Below are 15,951 nucleotides of genomic sequence, written 5' to 3' on the forward strand. Positions count from 1 at the left end.
TCACTGAGTTGTGAAAGGAGTGATGCTTTTTTCTTTTTTTTTTTTTTTTTAAATGCCAGTGGAAACACACACAGCATCTGTTTACTTGTTTGTTCAAAAGGCAAACCTTAGAGAAATAAAAAATAAATAAATAAAATGTGCCATGGTCGAAATAATCTAACCAGTGAAATGAAACCCAAAGGTAGTGCTTTTCAAATATATGAAAAGTAAACAGAAATAAAAGCAATATTCTTCATGGGGGGATGGAAACAATTTTATTTGGGGGAATGTTAAAACAACCATATACAATTTGAACAAATACAATAGAACAGTTTGCTCCCCAAGTTTTCTAATTACAGTATTTACAGGTTTAATAAGGCACTGGTTCTCAAAAAAGAACACCAAGTAGTTTCTTAGTCTATATATCATCAACCTTTTCTTTAATAGAAATAACTTTGTGCTAGAGAAAGGATAGCAGTTGCTAGATGGCATCTCTCTTCCTCTTTTTTTTTTTTCTTTTTTTTTTCTTTTTTACTTTTTCTCCCACTTAGCTATGCCATCTTAACTATATTCCAATAAGTCACTAAACTTCCATCAGTGATTTACATTGGAAAACTGGATTTCCAAACCTGTGGGCACTGAAACTATGGTTATCTTCACCACTGATTTCAAAGCCCAAATTAAAACGTACTGTGAAACTACCAAAATCTGGAAGTGACATTAAAAGGCTACAGAGGTGGTAAAATAACTGTACTAATATGTAGTCACTAGACATGTTCAAACTGAAATAATTTCATTTGGAGTGTTGCGTAAAGTCAGCCATGCAGCTGGCAACTGAAATGTCACTGTGCTAAAAGAAATGACTTTGAAGCTTGCCTCAGGCCATTTTCTGGCCTTAGGAATATCATTTTACAGTATCATTGATTATAGTGGGCAGAAGATTTGAGAGGGAAATCTCACCTTTTGAGTCTAGGGAGAAAATAGGCAGGCACTACTTACATAACTGCAGAACCCCTGCTTTCTCAGATGTGTGTCTTCTCATATATATATATATTTATTTTCCTATATAGCACCGTTGCAGTGATTTGTCAGTTATGCATTTTCATAAATAAATATTATGTTTTATTTAGTGCTTTATCGTCCATAATAGTTTACTCTTAATCCACATACTGGAGTTATTCCAGACTCCCAACTGAATATATATATATTTTATATATATATATAAAAACACATAAACTTGAACACTTAACATATACACTTTATGTAACCTATCAACCAGTATCGTAGATCCGTTTCTCTTGGACTGAAAAAAATAAGACTTATTTAGAAAAAACAGCGACTGGACCTTCTCTCACAGCACACTGACAGCACGTGCTGGGGGCCTGGAGGGGCAGCGCATCTAGCAAACCATTGGCAGGAACCATCACCAGGCAGCAAAACCCCCACCAAAACACTTCCAGGGAAATAAATGATAACTAAAAATGTTAAAAAGAAATCTATTTGAGGAAAACAGATGTGAAACATAATGCAGCAGGAGAAAGGCATCCTTCTGTGTGACCTGCAGGGACTGGGCTCAGAGGTGCCTTGTGTAGGATCGATGAAGCCTGCCCCTTACTGCTAGGACATCAGCACGATGTCCCCTTTTCCACAAGTTTTACCCCCAACCCTGGCCATCAGCCTTGCATAGGTGCATTTCTCATTGGCTTTGACAGAACAAAGAGAACCCAGCTCCTTTGGGACTGGGTTTGTTTCATAAGGCAAAGGGCATGAAGGCAAAAGGTAAAATGAGTTAACACGGAAACCATTTGACTCAAGTCACTAAGACAAAAAGGTATGTTTTTGGCCACAGGTCTTCAAGTGAAGGCACCCAAAGAGGGCAGCAAATTCAGCCCTCACTAATGCAAGCATTCTGTTTATTAAAGACAGTAGAAACCAGCATTTCCCCTCTGGGGATGGGATTTGGCTTACTATTAATTCTCAGAGATTTTCTTTTAGTGTTGCTTTGTATTTTTGGGTATAGGGAAACCGGAAAGCAAAAAAAAAAAAAAAAAAAAAAAAAAAAGCACTCTAATTAATGAAAATCCTCTGATTAAACTTTAACACCTATAATCATGTAGGTCTTGCTGATTCTCTTGAACTTCACGCATTTTTCTCCATTAGCTTGAAAGTATTAAATGGTAATTTTTCAAACTAGAAAAATACCTTCAGGGAGCTACGAAGCCAAACCCCAATTATATTTACCTACCTACCACAAATAAATCAGTTTTGTCCAAAAAGGGAAGAAAAAAAAAAACAGCATTACATAAATGCTGAGGCTAAATCCAGCATGACAAGTATTTCAGTTCTGAAATAGGTTTAGCATAATCAAAGCAGCATTTGTAAGGACCTATTTCAGAATTAAACTGAACACTACCTAGGGAAACAGGACATAGGAAGGCAAAAATATGAAATAATAAGAAAATAAAGAGCAAAATGGTAGATCCCACACAGCTCATCTTTGATAATCTGATGAAGAACACAGACCTTTCCAAAGAAAATACTTCATAGGGAATATTTTTGTCATCTTGTTACCTCTCATTTCCCCTTCTATAGTTATAACATTGCAGCAACTGTTGCAGCCCCAGGAAGGAGGAATGGAGAAAGATGGCAAATTGTTTCCTGCTGTTCTCCTCTAAAAACTCCTCCTGCTATGAGATACTACACAGCCCCAGACTGGTGGTGCTGACTGCCACTAGTGTGCAGGCTTCGAGGCTGCTGGAAAGCCATCAAAATAATAAGGCAGCTTAACTTCCAGCCAAAATGTTCAGTGTGTGGTGCCCTGAAAGTGTGGTCTTAAACATGCTTTTGCCACAGCATCCCACACGGTGCCCTAATGCTGAGTGAAGAGGTGTTTTGGGGTGAATTCTAAGGCAGTGTCCCACAGAACCAGCCACGACTTGTTTCTTTACAACCCTCACTGAAGTGATGATCACCTTGAGGTGATCCAACACCAGCACTGGAGGTCCTGCCTGTGGCTGGACATAGGGCATCAAGCCCAAGAGGAGCATGGGGCCCAGCTTGGTGCATGCCCAAGTCCCAGACTCCTCCTCCATGCCAGCTTCTGCTGCAGCCAGGGGGCACCGGCTCTTCTTGTGCTTAGGGAAAAAAGGACTGATCCAAAATAAATGGGATTTTTTTCAGGTCTTTGCTTTCCCTTAAAAAGGGAACATGGATTAATTTTTTTTTCAAGCTATGGTTGTACAGAGATACTTCACTTTTACACAAGAAGTTAGTAATTGTTCTTCACAAGGAGCTTTCTCCTACCCACTGGACTTGTTTGTATGTTCCAGCAGTTTCATTTACCAGCAGTTTCCCTCATTAACAAAAGTCCAGTAAGCAGATCCAAGGGTGTAAACTTGCTCCTCTTTTTTCCACGCACTCAAAATGTTTAATTCTGTAGTGGGTGGAAAAGAAAACTAAGAAGGGCACTTGTTTATCATGCTGGTACCACCTCCATGAGATTTCCTGGAAATACAAAGAGCTTTTTCAAACAAACAACTCACACCATGCGTGCCATGTTCACATGGATTCTGGTGGTCTTCAATGCAACGTGATATCCCCAGTGACAACCCATCCACAAGACTTCTTCAACCCGTGTCTACAATGGTGGAGACATATTTGGGCTCTATCTATACTGGGAGAACAACTCACTTACATTGGGCTGTGGGAAGGTGGCTTTTAGGATGCAGCTTCCCTAAGCTGCACAGACCCTCTCTCTTTTTTAGATGCTGGAGTGCAAGAGTCTCTTCATAAATGAAAAAGTCACTTTGCTTTCATCTTCAGCACAGTTTCTTTCTTTTTCTTTTTTAATGTAACAATATACATCTTATTTACTTCTAACCAAAGGTTTTATTTTCATAAAATTTAAAGCAGTATCTTTTTAAACAATCAAAATAATAATAATAACAATAATAATAATAAAATAATAAGTGGCTTTCATGGAAAGCAACATGCATAATCTTAAACCAGTTACTAAAACTGTTATTTCCCCGTGTAAACAAGGGCAGATAAGCCTCTTCCAACCTTGTATGTCAAAATTCAGCTGATTTTTACCAAGGACAGTCTCCTCAAAAGCTGTCAAACAAACTTACAGTTGCTCTTAAATACGACTGCACTCGAGGTACTTATCAGTGAGGACTGCTGGTACCTCTCCATGTCTTCTGCCTGCAAGACAAAGTCCGTTTCCGTGGGTCTTCACGAGAGCTGTCTTTTGCTCCATCAGAGCTTAATGTCCTGCGACTCTGACATTTTGGCAAGCGTCTTCTTGACTCGCAGGGCCGTGAGCCGGGACGCAGGGTTGTGGGCCCAGCACTCCATCATGAGTTTCCCCATCTGCCGCAGGCACTGCGGAGGGAAACAGAAGGAAAATCAATGGAAGATGTGAGACTGCAGCGGGTGGCAATGGTGGAAAACTAAAGAGAAGAGGTCTGCAGAGCGACTTTGCCTGAAAACTTCCTTGCTATGATAGGAAAAGAAAAGTTATCCATCCTGTCCACCTTGTTCTCCACTTCCACAAGGGTCCTGGCCCAGAAGCAGTGCAGACCCTGAAAGGCATTAAGGATAATACTTCCTAGCAGTGCCAGACCAGCCTTATTTACTGCTCTTACAATAATATACAACTTTATAGTATGTTAATATATAACCAACTTAATTTTATAATAATATAACAACAATTAATGTTCCAGAATAAACAGATTTGGGTCATACACTAGCCTTTATGCACTAACACATTTGCCTCTCATTGATAGAAATCCTGGAGTGGGATTACTGGTTACACTAACCAATTAACCAGGAAGAGTAATTCCAACATGCCTCCTCAACCCTCAGTATGTGTGTGAGGAGATCAAACACACACTTTGTGCCCTTGCACAGAAGTCTTCCTAAGGATCGATACCAACCACGCTTCCTCTGGTGTTCCCACCCTGTCTGAAGGCTCTGATGGGTGTGATGAGTGAGAGGATGGGTTCTTGGGCAGATCTTCCCACATCGGTAATTGCACAAGCCTCTGGCCATGCAGGAAGGTTGTTTTATTTTTCCCTCACATACCCAAATCGCCCACAATTTGTGTAACCTCAATCTTTCATCTACCTGCAGAATATTCATCTAAACACTGCTATTCCCAAATGACAGCTGTCTTCTGTGACGGTAGAACACTTTAGAGCATTAAACTGTACTAATTAACATGATTAATGGCCCCTCTATAGCCTTGCTGCTGCAGTTGGCAGGTTTGCCTGTGGTATATCAACTGTTCATCTCCAATTCGTCCAGCACAACGTTGCTTCATTACAAACTCTCAGTGGTGAGAGATCAGGTTCTCTCCCACCCCTCACACATCCAAATTTGACTTTGGAAAGCATTCTTTGGCATTCCTACATCTCTTCTGAAAGGCTGCATCTGTAGGCCTGTATGCTGCAATGTGAAGAGGTACATGAGTGTTGTTTCTCTAAGATGAAAGGGCTGCTCTTCTGTGCAGCCTGGATGTAGCGCTTTCATTGCATATCAATACCTTAATTATGAACTGCAATATCAAGTGCTAATGTTAATGTAAAATTGTGGCAAAATTGCGTTTCCAAGTCTGCACACCTGTGATCACAGAAAAGCTGTATATTCACTTCATTTCAACCAGACAGAAGAAATTTGCTTCTTTCAAAAAAAAAAAAGGAAACAAGGTTGGAATCATATCCAACACATCAGCACACACTGAAGTTGCTGCCAGTATACCACGTACAACCCCGGTGCACTCCACTATAAAATAATTTCTCTTGCAGAAGTTTTGGCTAGCTACCGATTTAATGTCATTAACGTTGAGAGCGGAAAGCAAAATGAGTGCTAGACGAAAACAGAGTGACTAGAAAGGTCTAAGTACAGCCTGCTATCATTATGTGAACTGTTAGACAGCAAACATCAAAACCTGCTCACAAATATCACAGGCAACAGCCCCTGGGGCTCTCAACACCTGCAGTTTCAATGGGGGTGTCTGAGAACATTGGTCTCCTTCCCAAGCCCTGTTGCATCAGTGCTGAAGTTCCTCCTCACTCAAAATGACGCACAATTAAGTCAATCTCACTCATTCTGACTAAAGCTGGCCCCGAACAAGTTGAGTATTAAAGCCCAGGCTGTGTTTTAAAGGGGATGGTACCTCATCACTGCTCCATCTGTTGGGAAATGAAGGGCGCAGCCTCTTGATACACACTATCTCCCGCATGTCCTCATAGGAGGGGTCGCTGGGCACAAGGTCGTGGTATGGAAGCTGGTATTCTTCAACTATTCCTGAAAGAAACAAGCAGGTGCAAATCACTTGCAGAAGACATTTTCCACTATCCTCTTCCCTTTTCTTTTTTTTTAATCACGTTGACCGTAAGGTGTTACCCTCTGCCATGCACCCAGCTTTGTCTACTTTGCTTTAATTCTCATTCAGTTTTGGCCTTTACTATTTGAGTTTCATGCACATACTGCAGTGAGCAGCCACAGAGCATACTAGCTCATGGCTTTGCTGGAGAGAAAGCTTATTTTTTGATCCTTTGCCATTCTTGTCCCCTGTAGGGCAGCAGGGCGTGCATACCCAGCAGTCAGAGACACTCTGCATATCCATTATTCACCTACTGCTCCCTCTGATTCCAGCCATCCCTTCTCCTGAAATGAATTTTCTTGGAGTTATATCAAAGACAGCATAGGGTGTAATATGCTGAGAAAATATCCGTACTGTTTAATGATTAAATGCATTTCCAAAAAGGACTTTGCTGCCCTGGAAGTTTACACTACAGCCAAGCTCCAAATGTAATTATCAATTACTTGCCAAGCGAGACTCTTTCTGTCACTGCTATCCAGTCTAGCAATCTCCAATAAGTTACCATAAAAAAGAACAATTTTTCAGCAATGGGCCCATATCAGAGTAATTAGGAGGACAGTAAACCCTGAGTTAGGTTTCCCTCATATTGGTGGGCCTGGTATATATTAACTCTCTGCCTTTTCAGAAAATGGCAAGGCGTTCTTTCTGCACAGTAATGATGATGATGGCATTACAGAATTTACACAGCATCACTGCAATATACTTTACCAATGTGTAAACACAGGGATCACTTTGCTCACCAGTGAAATTCAGCTCCTCTCGGGTAAGCCCAGAGCAATCATTCAGCACAATACTGCAGGCTTTAAAAATCAATAAAGCCTGGTGAAGGTAGCACAAACCCGAGAGACATGCTCTTCTCTGTACTTGCCACCAATCTGGTGTGTAACTGCTGCCAAGTCATTTCTCTGCATTTAACTTTCCTCAGTGGCAAAATAGAGGTAATAACAGCCATCATTTTTGTGCTGCACTGAGCAATATGTGCAGAAAGCGCACACAACCTATGCAGATACGAAGGGATCTTTGCCCCAGCCCTGCAGCTGGCTGAATCGCTTTATCATTGCTCTCCCCACGCTTGAATGCCTGGTACCAGAAAGAAATGAGACACATGACTGGTACCTGCTTCTTTCTACTTGTTTTTGTAAATAATTATTTATTTAAACAGTGTCACTGCATACCCCCAACTTGTTTGTCTTCTTATATTTAACACTAACAAAAAGAAGAATTTTTTTTTTCTGCTAAAATAGCTGAAAAATGTGCTGCCTTCAGAACAAAAAAAAAAAGAAAAAAAAGTTCCAAATTCCTTCTGCAGTGCAGGCATCTGCTGCCTTCAAACAAGCCATTAAAATCCAGCATACGTCTTTGCTGTTGAAATAGCGCTGACTGATGCTTTAAAGTAAGTTTCAGTGAGAAAAGAGAAATTACGAGTTACCTGCATGGATTATCCACGTGTGTTTATTACAGCAAAAATAATGACCCAGAGAAAAGGATGTAATGAAAGATTTGGGCTTATGAACAAATTGTGGGTTTAAGTGACACAGTGAAAAGTGGCCTCCCAGCTATTAAAGAAGTATTTTTGCTGTTTACCTCCTGACACACATCTCCTGGCTATCTCCCACAGGATGAGTCCAAAACTGTACATATCAGCCATGATGTACGACTGAAAGTGATTTCTATTCAAGCTTTCATCCAGCACCTCAGGAGGCATATAGCGTTTTGTTCCTACGCGGGTGTTTGGAGGTATGTCTACCTCGTTTGTATCACTACAATAAAAAGAAGAAAAAAAAAAAAGGCATCAAACATGCAATGACGTGGCTTGAAAAGAAAGCAATTTAGATGGGAGAAGTAGTAAATTCAAACCACATTCACTCTCAAACAAGGTCAAAAGTAGTGTATAATCTTAATGGAACAATTCTTACAAAGAAAGCCTCCTAGTGTGAACTCGACCCTTCCTAAAAGGCTGCCTTGCCTGAGGCTGTATTAAGCATCCAAATGCAGAACCACGATGGAGATAAAACTCAACAGGGATGCTGTAACATTTGTGAGATTTCATTAGCATTAGACTGAACTCTAATGCTGGTGATAACAATCAAATCTTCATTAAATGCTATTTTCTTAACATACTCCACCACGTAATGCTTCAGTCTTAGCAATTAATGGAGGACACTAAATAGCCCAGGCAGTATCGTTTAGCTACAGCAAATCAGATTTGCAAGGAAGATGAGGCTAACTATGTTTCATGTGTGCATTATGTTTGATCTTTCCCAGCCTTTACACATCAAGAAGTAAAAACGCACAGATGGGACTGTGTAAAAAAAAATAACCAAAGGTGTGACATCTCACACACTGACCAGAGGAGTAAACGCGTATCTGACATGCATTACTATGTTAGATAGTATGGAAGTAAACATACACTTAATGTGTTATTGGATATTTTTTTTATTACCTCAGATTCAGCTGTACCAATTGTTATGTTTTAAAAAGTTCAATATATGGCATACATTGTGGTTTCTTTAGAAAGGTTTATTTCCCTTTCCCTAACTTCAAAACTGAAATCTTTTACATGTGACGAATACCACAAAATCTCAAGAGAATAATCATGACTGCCATAATTTTCTTCACCTACAAGTATGAAAATGATAAAAAAGCCAAGTGTGAGGTTCATCCAGTCAGCTACATTAAATCATACACGTGCTGTTGGCATTTGTGTATACCTCAAAAAACTTTACATAAATCTACTGACCTGCACTGCCTTGCAATATTTTGAATAAAATGATAAATGCAAAGAACTTGACTAAATTTATTAGCACATCCCTTTCACCTACTTTTTTTCTGTTTCTGATCAATGCCTTTGAAACGCTCTTTAAGGAAGAATTCTGTATGAGAACATGTTATGCAAAGTAAATTCCATTCAGATAATGAGGAATATATATTTCACCTTTTTACAGAGACACTTGGTCATTCCTACTTTTCAGTTCATACCTAAACAGGGTGCTACTCTGCGTTTCTTAGGCAAAGTATGCCTGCAAAGGGTGAATTTCTGCCCTGAAACTTTTACGGCAAATAGTGTATTTCCAACTTGTTGTTTTCTAGGCCCCTGCTCCCCAAAGTAAAATTGTTCCTTTCTCGTCTCCTAAAGAAAGGTCAGCTTCATAAATGAAAGGTCTCAAGAAACTTGGTAGATAAGTCACTAGTGAGAAGAGCACGTAAAACGCTACACTCTGAATAATTTCAGTTCAAGATTTGTACAGCTTTTTTTATACACATATACTTAAGGGAACCCACAGTTTCAAAGCTGACCTCTGAAATGGAAACCTTCAGCCTATGGCCACATTTCTGTGCTCAGGAAAATCAGAGAATTTGTAACGCGCATCTCCACCAGGACCAGTGCCGAGAGCTCAAGCTCCTGAACAGAGCAACCAGCTGTCAGATCACAATGACTTCTTTATGAATCCCAGGAGTGAGTAAGTCCTACTTGTATGGTCCTTCTAAGTTATTTAGACACATAACCATTTTTTTTAAATCAAATTTAAAAGCCATTTCAAAAATCAAATCTGTACTTCAGCAATTTGATTTGTCGGAAATGAAACAAAACACAGCCCAAATGGGGAGCTTTTCAATAAATCCCAATTAGCAACATGTGCAAATGATTAATATTATTCTCTATAAGTTGTGAGTGAATTATTTAGAGACCAGACAAGCTGAAAGCTTCAGTGACAAGTTTATTGATGTCAATTCAACCCGTTTGTGCCACATCCTTTTAGCACGGGGTAGTAGTAATATTCAGGTTGATATTGAGCAGTCAGTGATGAAAGCTAACAATATGCACAGATGCAACCAATGTGCTTAATAATTTGAAAGTGACTATTTCTACATCTGCATTATGTGTTTATGCAACATCAACATAGGTAGCCTCATCTTATGTATGGGTGAGCACAGTGTGAAGGCAATGTATGCATGCTGTGGGTGCTTGCTCAAACGTGCACGCTCACACACAGATCACCACCACCAGCGTGAGGCTGATTAACCAACTTTCCCTCACCCTGCTATCTCTACTCACCTAATAAATTTAACAGCCAAGCCCAAATCTGCTATACAGCAGGTTCCGTTCTTTTTCACCAAGATATTCTTACTTTTTAGGTCACGGTGGGCAATAGCTGGTTTGCCTTGCGTACTGAAGATCTCCGTATGTAGGTGGCACAAGCCACTAACGGAGGAATAAGCCAGTTTTAGCATGGCTTTTGTGTCCAAGGTGGTAGATTTTAGATAATCATAAAGGGAGCCATTCTCATGATAATCAGTGATGAGGTACAGTTGGGTCCAAGAGCCTGTGCCTTTAATGTCTGCAGCAATGAATCCTGAAAAAAAAAATAAATAAAGAAAGAAAAAATAAAGAATTGCAGATAAATACTTCTCAAGGTGATTTTTGACTACCCAGGAGCCAGAAGTCTCAGCCACTTCAACACTTTTATTTTAACAATGCATTTAACTTATTTTATGTTACTTACATGTAACTACACCTCACCTTTAGCCTTTAACATATTTTCAGAAAGCCTATACAGTCAAATACTGATGTCAGAGCCAGATGTGTGATTTTTGGAGCAATATCCCCCATCCCCATTTTTTTTTACCTGCAAAGGAATCTTTCAAACATTTTCCTTTCCAAAAGTGCAGGGAGACTAACTGCAGAGCACAGCAAGTAACAAAGCACATGAGAAAGCGCGTAAGACAACAACAAATACAAAGTTATTAAACTTAAGAAAGCTGTCACTATCTAATAGTGATCTTTCATATTTCACTCACCAAGAATATTTTCATGCCTCATCAGGACGGTTTGGTAGATTTCTGTTTCTCTGAACCAGCTGGCCTCCTCCGTGGTAAAAAACACTTTGACAGCTACCTTTTCGCCACGCCACTTTCCCATCCAGACTTCCCCATAGCGACCTTTTCCAATCTGTTTCACCATCTGAATCTGTTTTGCTATGGTTCTTTGAACCTGTAAAATGCCAAGACACACAGTGAGAATTCACTCTGCAGATATTTTTTGCATTTATCTCTGTCCTTCTTTGTATCCTCTCTGCACAGCAAGCCTGATGGGACTGGGAGTATGCAGCCACCGAAAAATGCATTTCAGCAAAAGCTTTGCCATACAGATGCTCCTCATTTTGCTCCAAGGTACAGCACTACTGTGGTCATTCCTGTCCCTGTGAAGAATCCCATCCCAATTCCAAAGCCGTATGTACTCAACACCTTTAAGACTCAAGACTGGGACTCAAGAAGAGCCCAGAGCAGTTCCAAAACTCCCATCAGCACCAAAGACCAGAGCAGCACCAAAACTACTGTGAGCATCTTCCTATCACCTTCCTTGAAAACCCCATGCCTAGTAATTTCAAAATATAATTTGGTGTTAGGAACCACAGCCATTGCTTACACAGTCAGGATCCACGTGCCTACATTCATTTTAATTAATTTTAATAATTTTATAGGAATAGAAAGTAAGAATTGATATTCCCAAAGATAGGGAAATGCAGCTTTAAATATGCACTTTCTAATGTATGTATCATTTTTTTTCTTGTGGCTGTACTATGAACTGACACTAAAATCAAAGCATTTGTGCAGCTCTAGCAAAATTCAGCAGCATTGCAGAGGTACCTTTCATACGAACACAGACTACGTGTAGCAGGTGGGCTGAATATACACTTAGCGAACATTTAAGACTACAAAAAACCTTGGACAAACAGAGACTAAAATAGGATTGCAGCATTTCTGAAGAGCACATATTTCTAAAAGTTCACAGAAGAAAATCTAAGGTAGATGCTGCAACACAACCCACTGGTGCTCACGATTGACTCAGCCTCACCCTAGTATAATAGGACATTAAGATGTTTCTCTCCACATCTAAGATTTTTTGGATTGGTAGGATTTTACAGAATGTTGAAAGAAAATAATGTTATAGACTCCAGTGCAATTTCTTTTTCTTTTCTTTTTCTTTTTCTTTTTCTTTTTCTTTTTCTTTTTCTTTTTCTTTTTCTTTTTCTTTTTCTTTTTCTTTTTCTTTTTCTTTTTCTTTTTCCTTTTCCTTTTCCTTTTCCTTTTCCTTTTCCTTTCTTTTTTTCTTTTTTTTTTTTCTTTTCCCTAGGGTTTTTCATCTGGCCCATGTTATTGGTAAAATCAGCCATACACAACTCTTGAGTGGCTTATTGCAGCAAGTCTGCACTGTCTGAATCCCTATGAAATCACATTCATTTAATGTAATCCCGAATATTTTTCCAACCCTGGATGACAAGAACGATCAAATCCTGATTTAAAAATAATTTACTTCCTTCATTATCCCTGGGAGGACCAGTGAGACTATCAGTTTGGTAGTGCAGAGCAGGACAGCCACAATCACCCTGCAGTATGAATGCACGTCCAAAGCCAAATTCAGAAGCTATTAGGTAAGGTCTATTACCATTTGTTTTGTAAATAAATTACTGGCTTTCATATTAGACAATTTAAAGAAGAAAAATATGCAATGGCATTCATGCAAAGCTATTTCAAAAGTTCCATCTTTCTTCTGTTTCAATTTAAACAGGATCCCATTTTTTCAGCCCTGCTACCTATTATTAGTCTTCCAAGATGGTGGCTGCAGTGCCATTATTTTTGATTAACCTCATTGAAAGCCAAGAGCAGAGATCAGCCTGAATTTTTTAAGTTGATTTATTCTCTTTTATATTCTCATATAGTGATCGAACAATAGTTATATTACACTGGAATTTTGCTTTAGCATTGTGTAATGTTATTTTAGCATTGTTGCTTTCTATTCTGCCCATGTTAAAAATGTATCCTGAACAATAATGCAGTTATATCAAATAACTTAATTTGTGCAAATATATGTAATGGCATCATAAAGTACATGAAATTACAATACTTAATGATGAAAAGTTTCTCATTAAATTACATTAAGAAAATGAAAAACACATTTCTGTTATGGGTTTTCAGGCGGCAGAATACTATGTGAAGGCCTTAACCTGGTTTTCTCTTGCTAGAACTGGTCAAACGATTTACTGTGACCTATTTACATTATTTTAAGGAATTTAGCCCTTTCTTGAATCTGATTATGATTTTTAGAACAAATTGGTTAACCAAAATTGTTGGATGAACTGATTCTACAAGTATGCTGAATGATGTGTTCATGCAAATTATTTAGTGTTGTGTTTTTGTTTTATAATTTATTTCTAAATTTTATTTTGTTGCTGGAGTTTCATGACAGGTCAGGTAAAATTACATGTCCCTATGTTTTCTCTCCTTGACTGGAATCAACCCAAGTACCAACTATTTTACTTTCTGCATTCCATTTTTCTGATCTTCAGCTAAATGTCTCCATCTAATGCAGATGAAAATTTAGACAAGTGAATCTTTCGTAACTTCAATATTGTGAACAGAGAAGTTTATTCCTAAGACTGGGGTGCAGTCTACTGAAAAGAAAAATTAATTGGAAGAGGAATTACAAGAAAAAAAAAAAAAAAAAAATCATACATGAAAAGGTAGGGACCAAACTCTGTAAATCTGCAAACTCTTCATACACACCACTGAAAAAATTCTCTCTCCTTTACTTTCCCAGCATCTAATTTCTTTCCTTGATTTTACATGTGGATTTACTGGAGCATTAGTTATGCATAAACATCTTGTTGTGTTGGGCAGTAGGGTTCTGCTTGCTCACACAGACTCGATTGTGCACCCCAGCCTGTTGGCTCAAAGCTTTTTATTTAAAATTTCATGTTTTGCCACCCTGTTTAAAATTTGATTGGCAGTATTTGACCTGCAGCAAACTTTTCTGTCAGAGGTACAAACAGCCCAGGAAAAAGAATGCTTCCTGAATGTCAAAGTATTGATAAAATCTTGGTTAATGCTTGGTTTTGGTGTAATATCTACACTCATTGGAATAAATGCTCTGCACAGAAGGAAGACATTACTGTTTGTCATAACCTAACATTTTGTAATAAATTTGCAGCTTGCTTTTCTGAAATAATAAATTTGGATGTTTCATTCTTTGAATATGAAATAAAGCAGTCGAAAACAAATTCTTTCACAATAAAGTCTAGAGCATTATTGCCAGGCACTTTCTATCCACTTATTTCAAGGCATGGGCCCAGAGGTATTAATCCGTGCATTTCCAGTGAGCCTGTAGTGGTTGTAGCTGTCTGGGAAATACAGCAAACATTTATTACCATGTGCAAGTTTCATTATAGCTCTCGTTTTTCTTCTCTTCCACAGAAAATCACTATTTAAAGGGAAAGTCTGGAGAAAACGTATACACTTTCATAGGCAGGGAGAGAGCTAGGGACACTAGTGAGACCACAGGTCCCATCTTCAACCATCTCAGGAGCACCAAGCACAGACCAAGATGTTGATGTAGAAGGCATGCAAAAAGCAAAATAAAAATATTAAGAGCCCCTCACAGTTAAATAAATTGGACGCTCTCATTACAAATGGTTCTCCATCATAAGCATGATCCATCCTTTCCACGGCTGCTAAAGGGATGTAGGTATAGGGTATGACAGAGCTTTCTTAAAGCCTAAATGTAAATAATGGAGTTTCTCTCAAAGGAGAAAAAAAAAAACATGCCTTTTCCATGCTCAGAACCAGTCACAATGTCCACTTGTCAGCTTGGCTTTTTTCTTCGACAGCTATGTTAATTGTCACAAAATTGGATTTCAAAAGAAACTAGCACGTGTCTAAAATGAGGCTCTAAGTTCTTACTCCTGCTACAGCGAAAGAACTTTTAGCCAGCCACTCAGCCTGTTTCCTCATTTCACGGAATTACAAAGCTTCTCATTTATTTTCTCTTTAGGGTGTAAAAAATAAGATCCGAGGGGAAACAAACAAACGAACAAAAACACAGATAAATAGTACTTTGAAACTGGACAACATCAGCGGAATAGGTTCACTACAAACTAACAAATTTGGTTGAAGGGGGTGTGTGTGGGGAGAGGATACATATAATACATGAAAAAATGAAAATGAAATCTAATTCACATCTTTTTTTTTCTTTTTTTTTTATTTTTATTTTAAGTGCTAAAAAGCAATGATGGCCCTCAAGAAGACAAAGTGTTGAACAGAACTGTTATGCTACAGAATGTAAAACCACTGCCTTTTCAGCATGTGAGCTCAGGGGGTTCAGTCATCTTGGAGTCAGTTCAGAAATAATGATAAAGTACACTCCATCCCCATGCCTTTAACCTTTGAGATTACCTCAGTACAAGGAAAAATAATTCGCTCTTGACTTCTGAATGCAAAGTGAAGTCTGCACATAAAAAGGTTCCACATTTGATGAATTGCAGTTCCTTTCACATAAAGCCTACATGTCAGTGTTGGAAATGCTATTGTGTGTTGCACATAAAAAGCGAGAAAATAAGACTGCAGGCCAGACGCTGTCCTTTGCACTGGGATAAATCCTGATAAATTTTCTGGGCTTTATTGGTCTCTATTTTCCCTATGGTATCTAAGCTAAGAACTGAGCTGAATTTAGGGGAAGAAAAATAAAACAAAAACTTTTTGTCTTAGTCTACATAGAAAAAAAAATATCTTCATTCTAAAGATTAAAT

General features: G+C 38.7%; 1 protein-coding gene across 8 annotated transcripts in view; it reads right to left on the reverse strand.

Annotated features, from left to right (window-relative positions):
* Positions 1 to 469: 469 nt before the first annotated feature.
* Positions 470 to 15,951, reverse strand: part of BMPR1B (bone morphogenetic protein receptor type 1B) — a 257,236-nt gene continuing 241,754 nt past the window's right edge. For all 8 annotated transcript variants that reach the window (XM_013104107.5, XM_021275609.4, XM_038178634.2 and 5 more), the window contains 5 exons: positions 11,168 to 11,360; positions 10,425 to 10,722; positions 7,952 to 8,127; positions 6,158 to 6,288; positions 470 to 4,362 (listed from right to left, as the gene is read on the reverse strand). In XM_013104107.5, coding sequence (XP_012959561.2) covers positions 4,237 to 4,362; positions 6,158 to 6,288; positions 7,952 to 8,127; positions 10,425 to 10,722; positions 11,168 to 11,360 — 924 coding nt within the window. In that variant the 3' untranslated portion in view covers positions 470 to 4,236. The remainder of the gene's footprint in view (positions 4,363 to 6,157; positions 6,289 to 7,951; positions 8,128 to 10,424; positions 10,723 to 11,167; positions 11,361 to 15,951) is intronic.

The sequence above is a fragment of the Anas platyrhynchos genome, chromosome 4 (genome assembly GCF_047663525.1).
Source record: "Anas platyrhynchos isolate ZD024472 breed Pekin duck chromosome 4, IASCAAS_PekinDuck_T2T, whole genome shotgun sequence".
Lineage (NCBI taxonomy): Eukaryota > Metazoa > Chordata > Aves > Anseriformes > Anatidae > Anas > Anas platyrhynchos.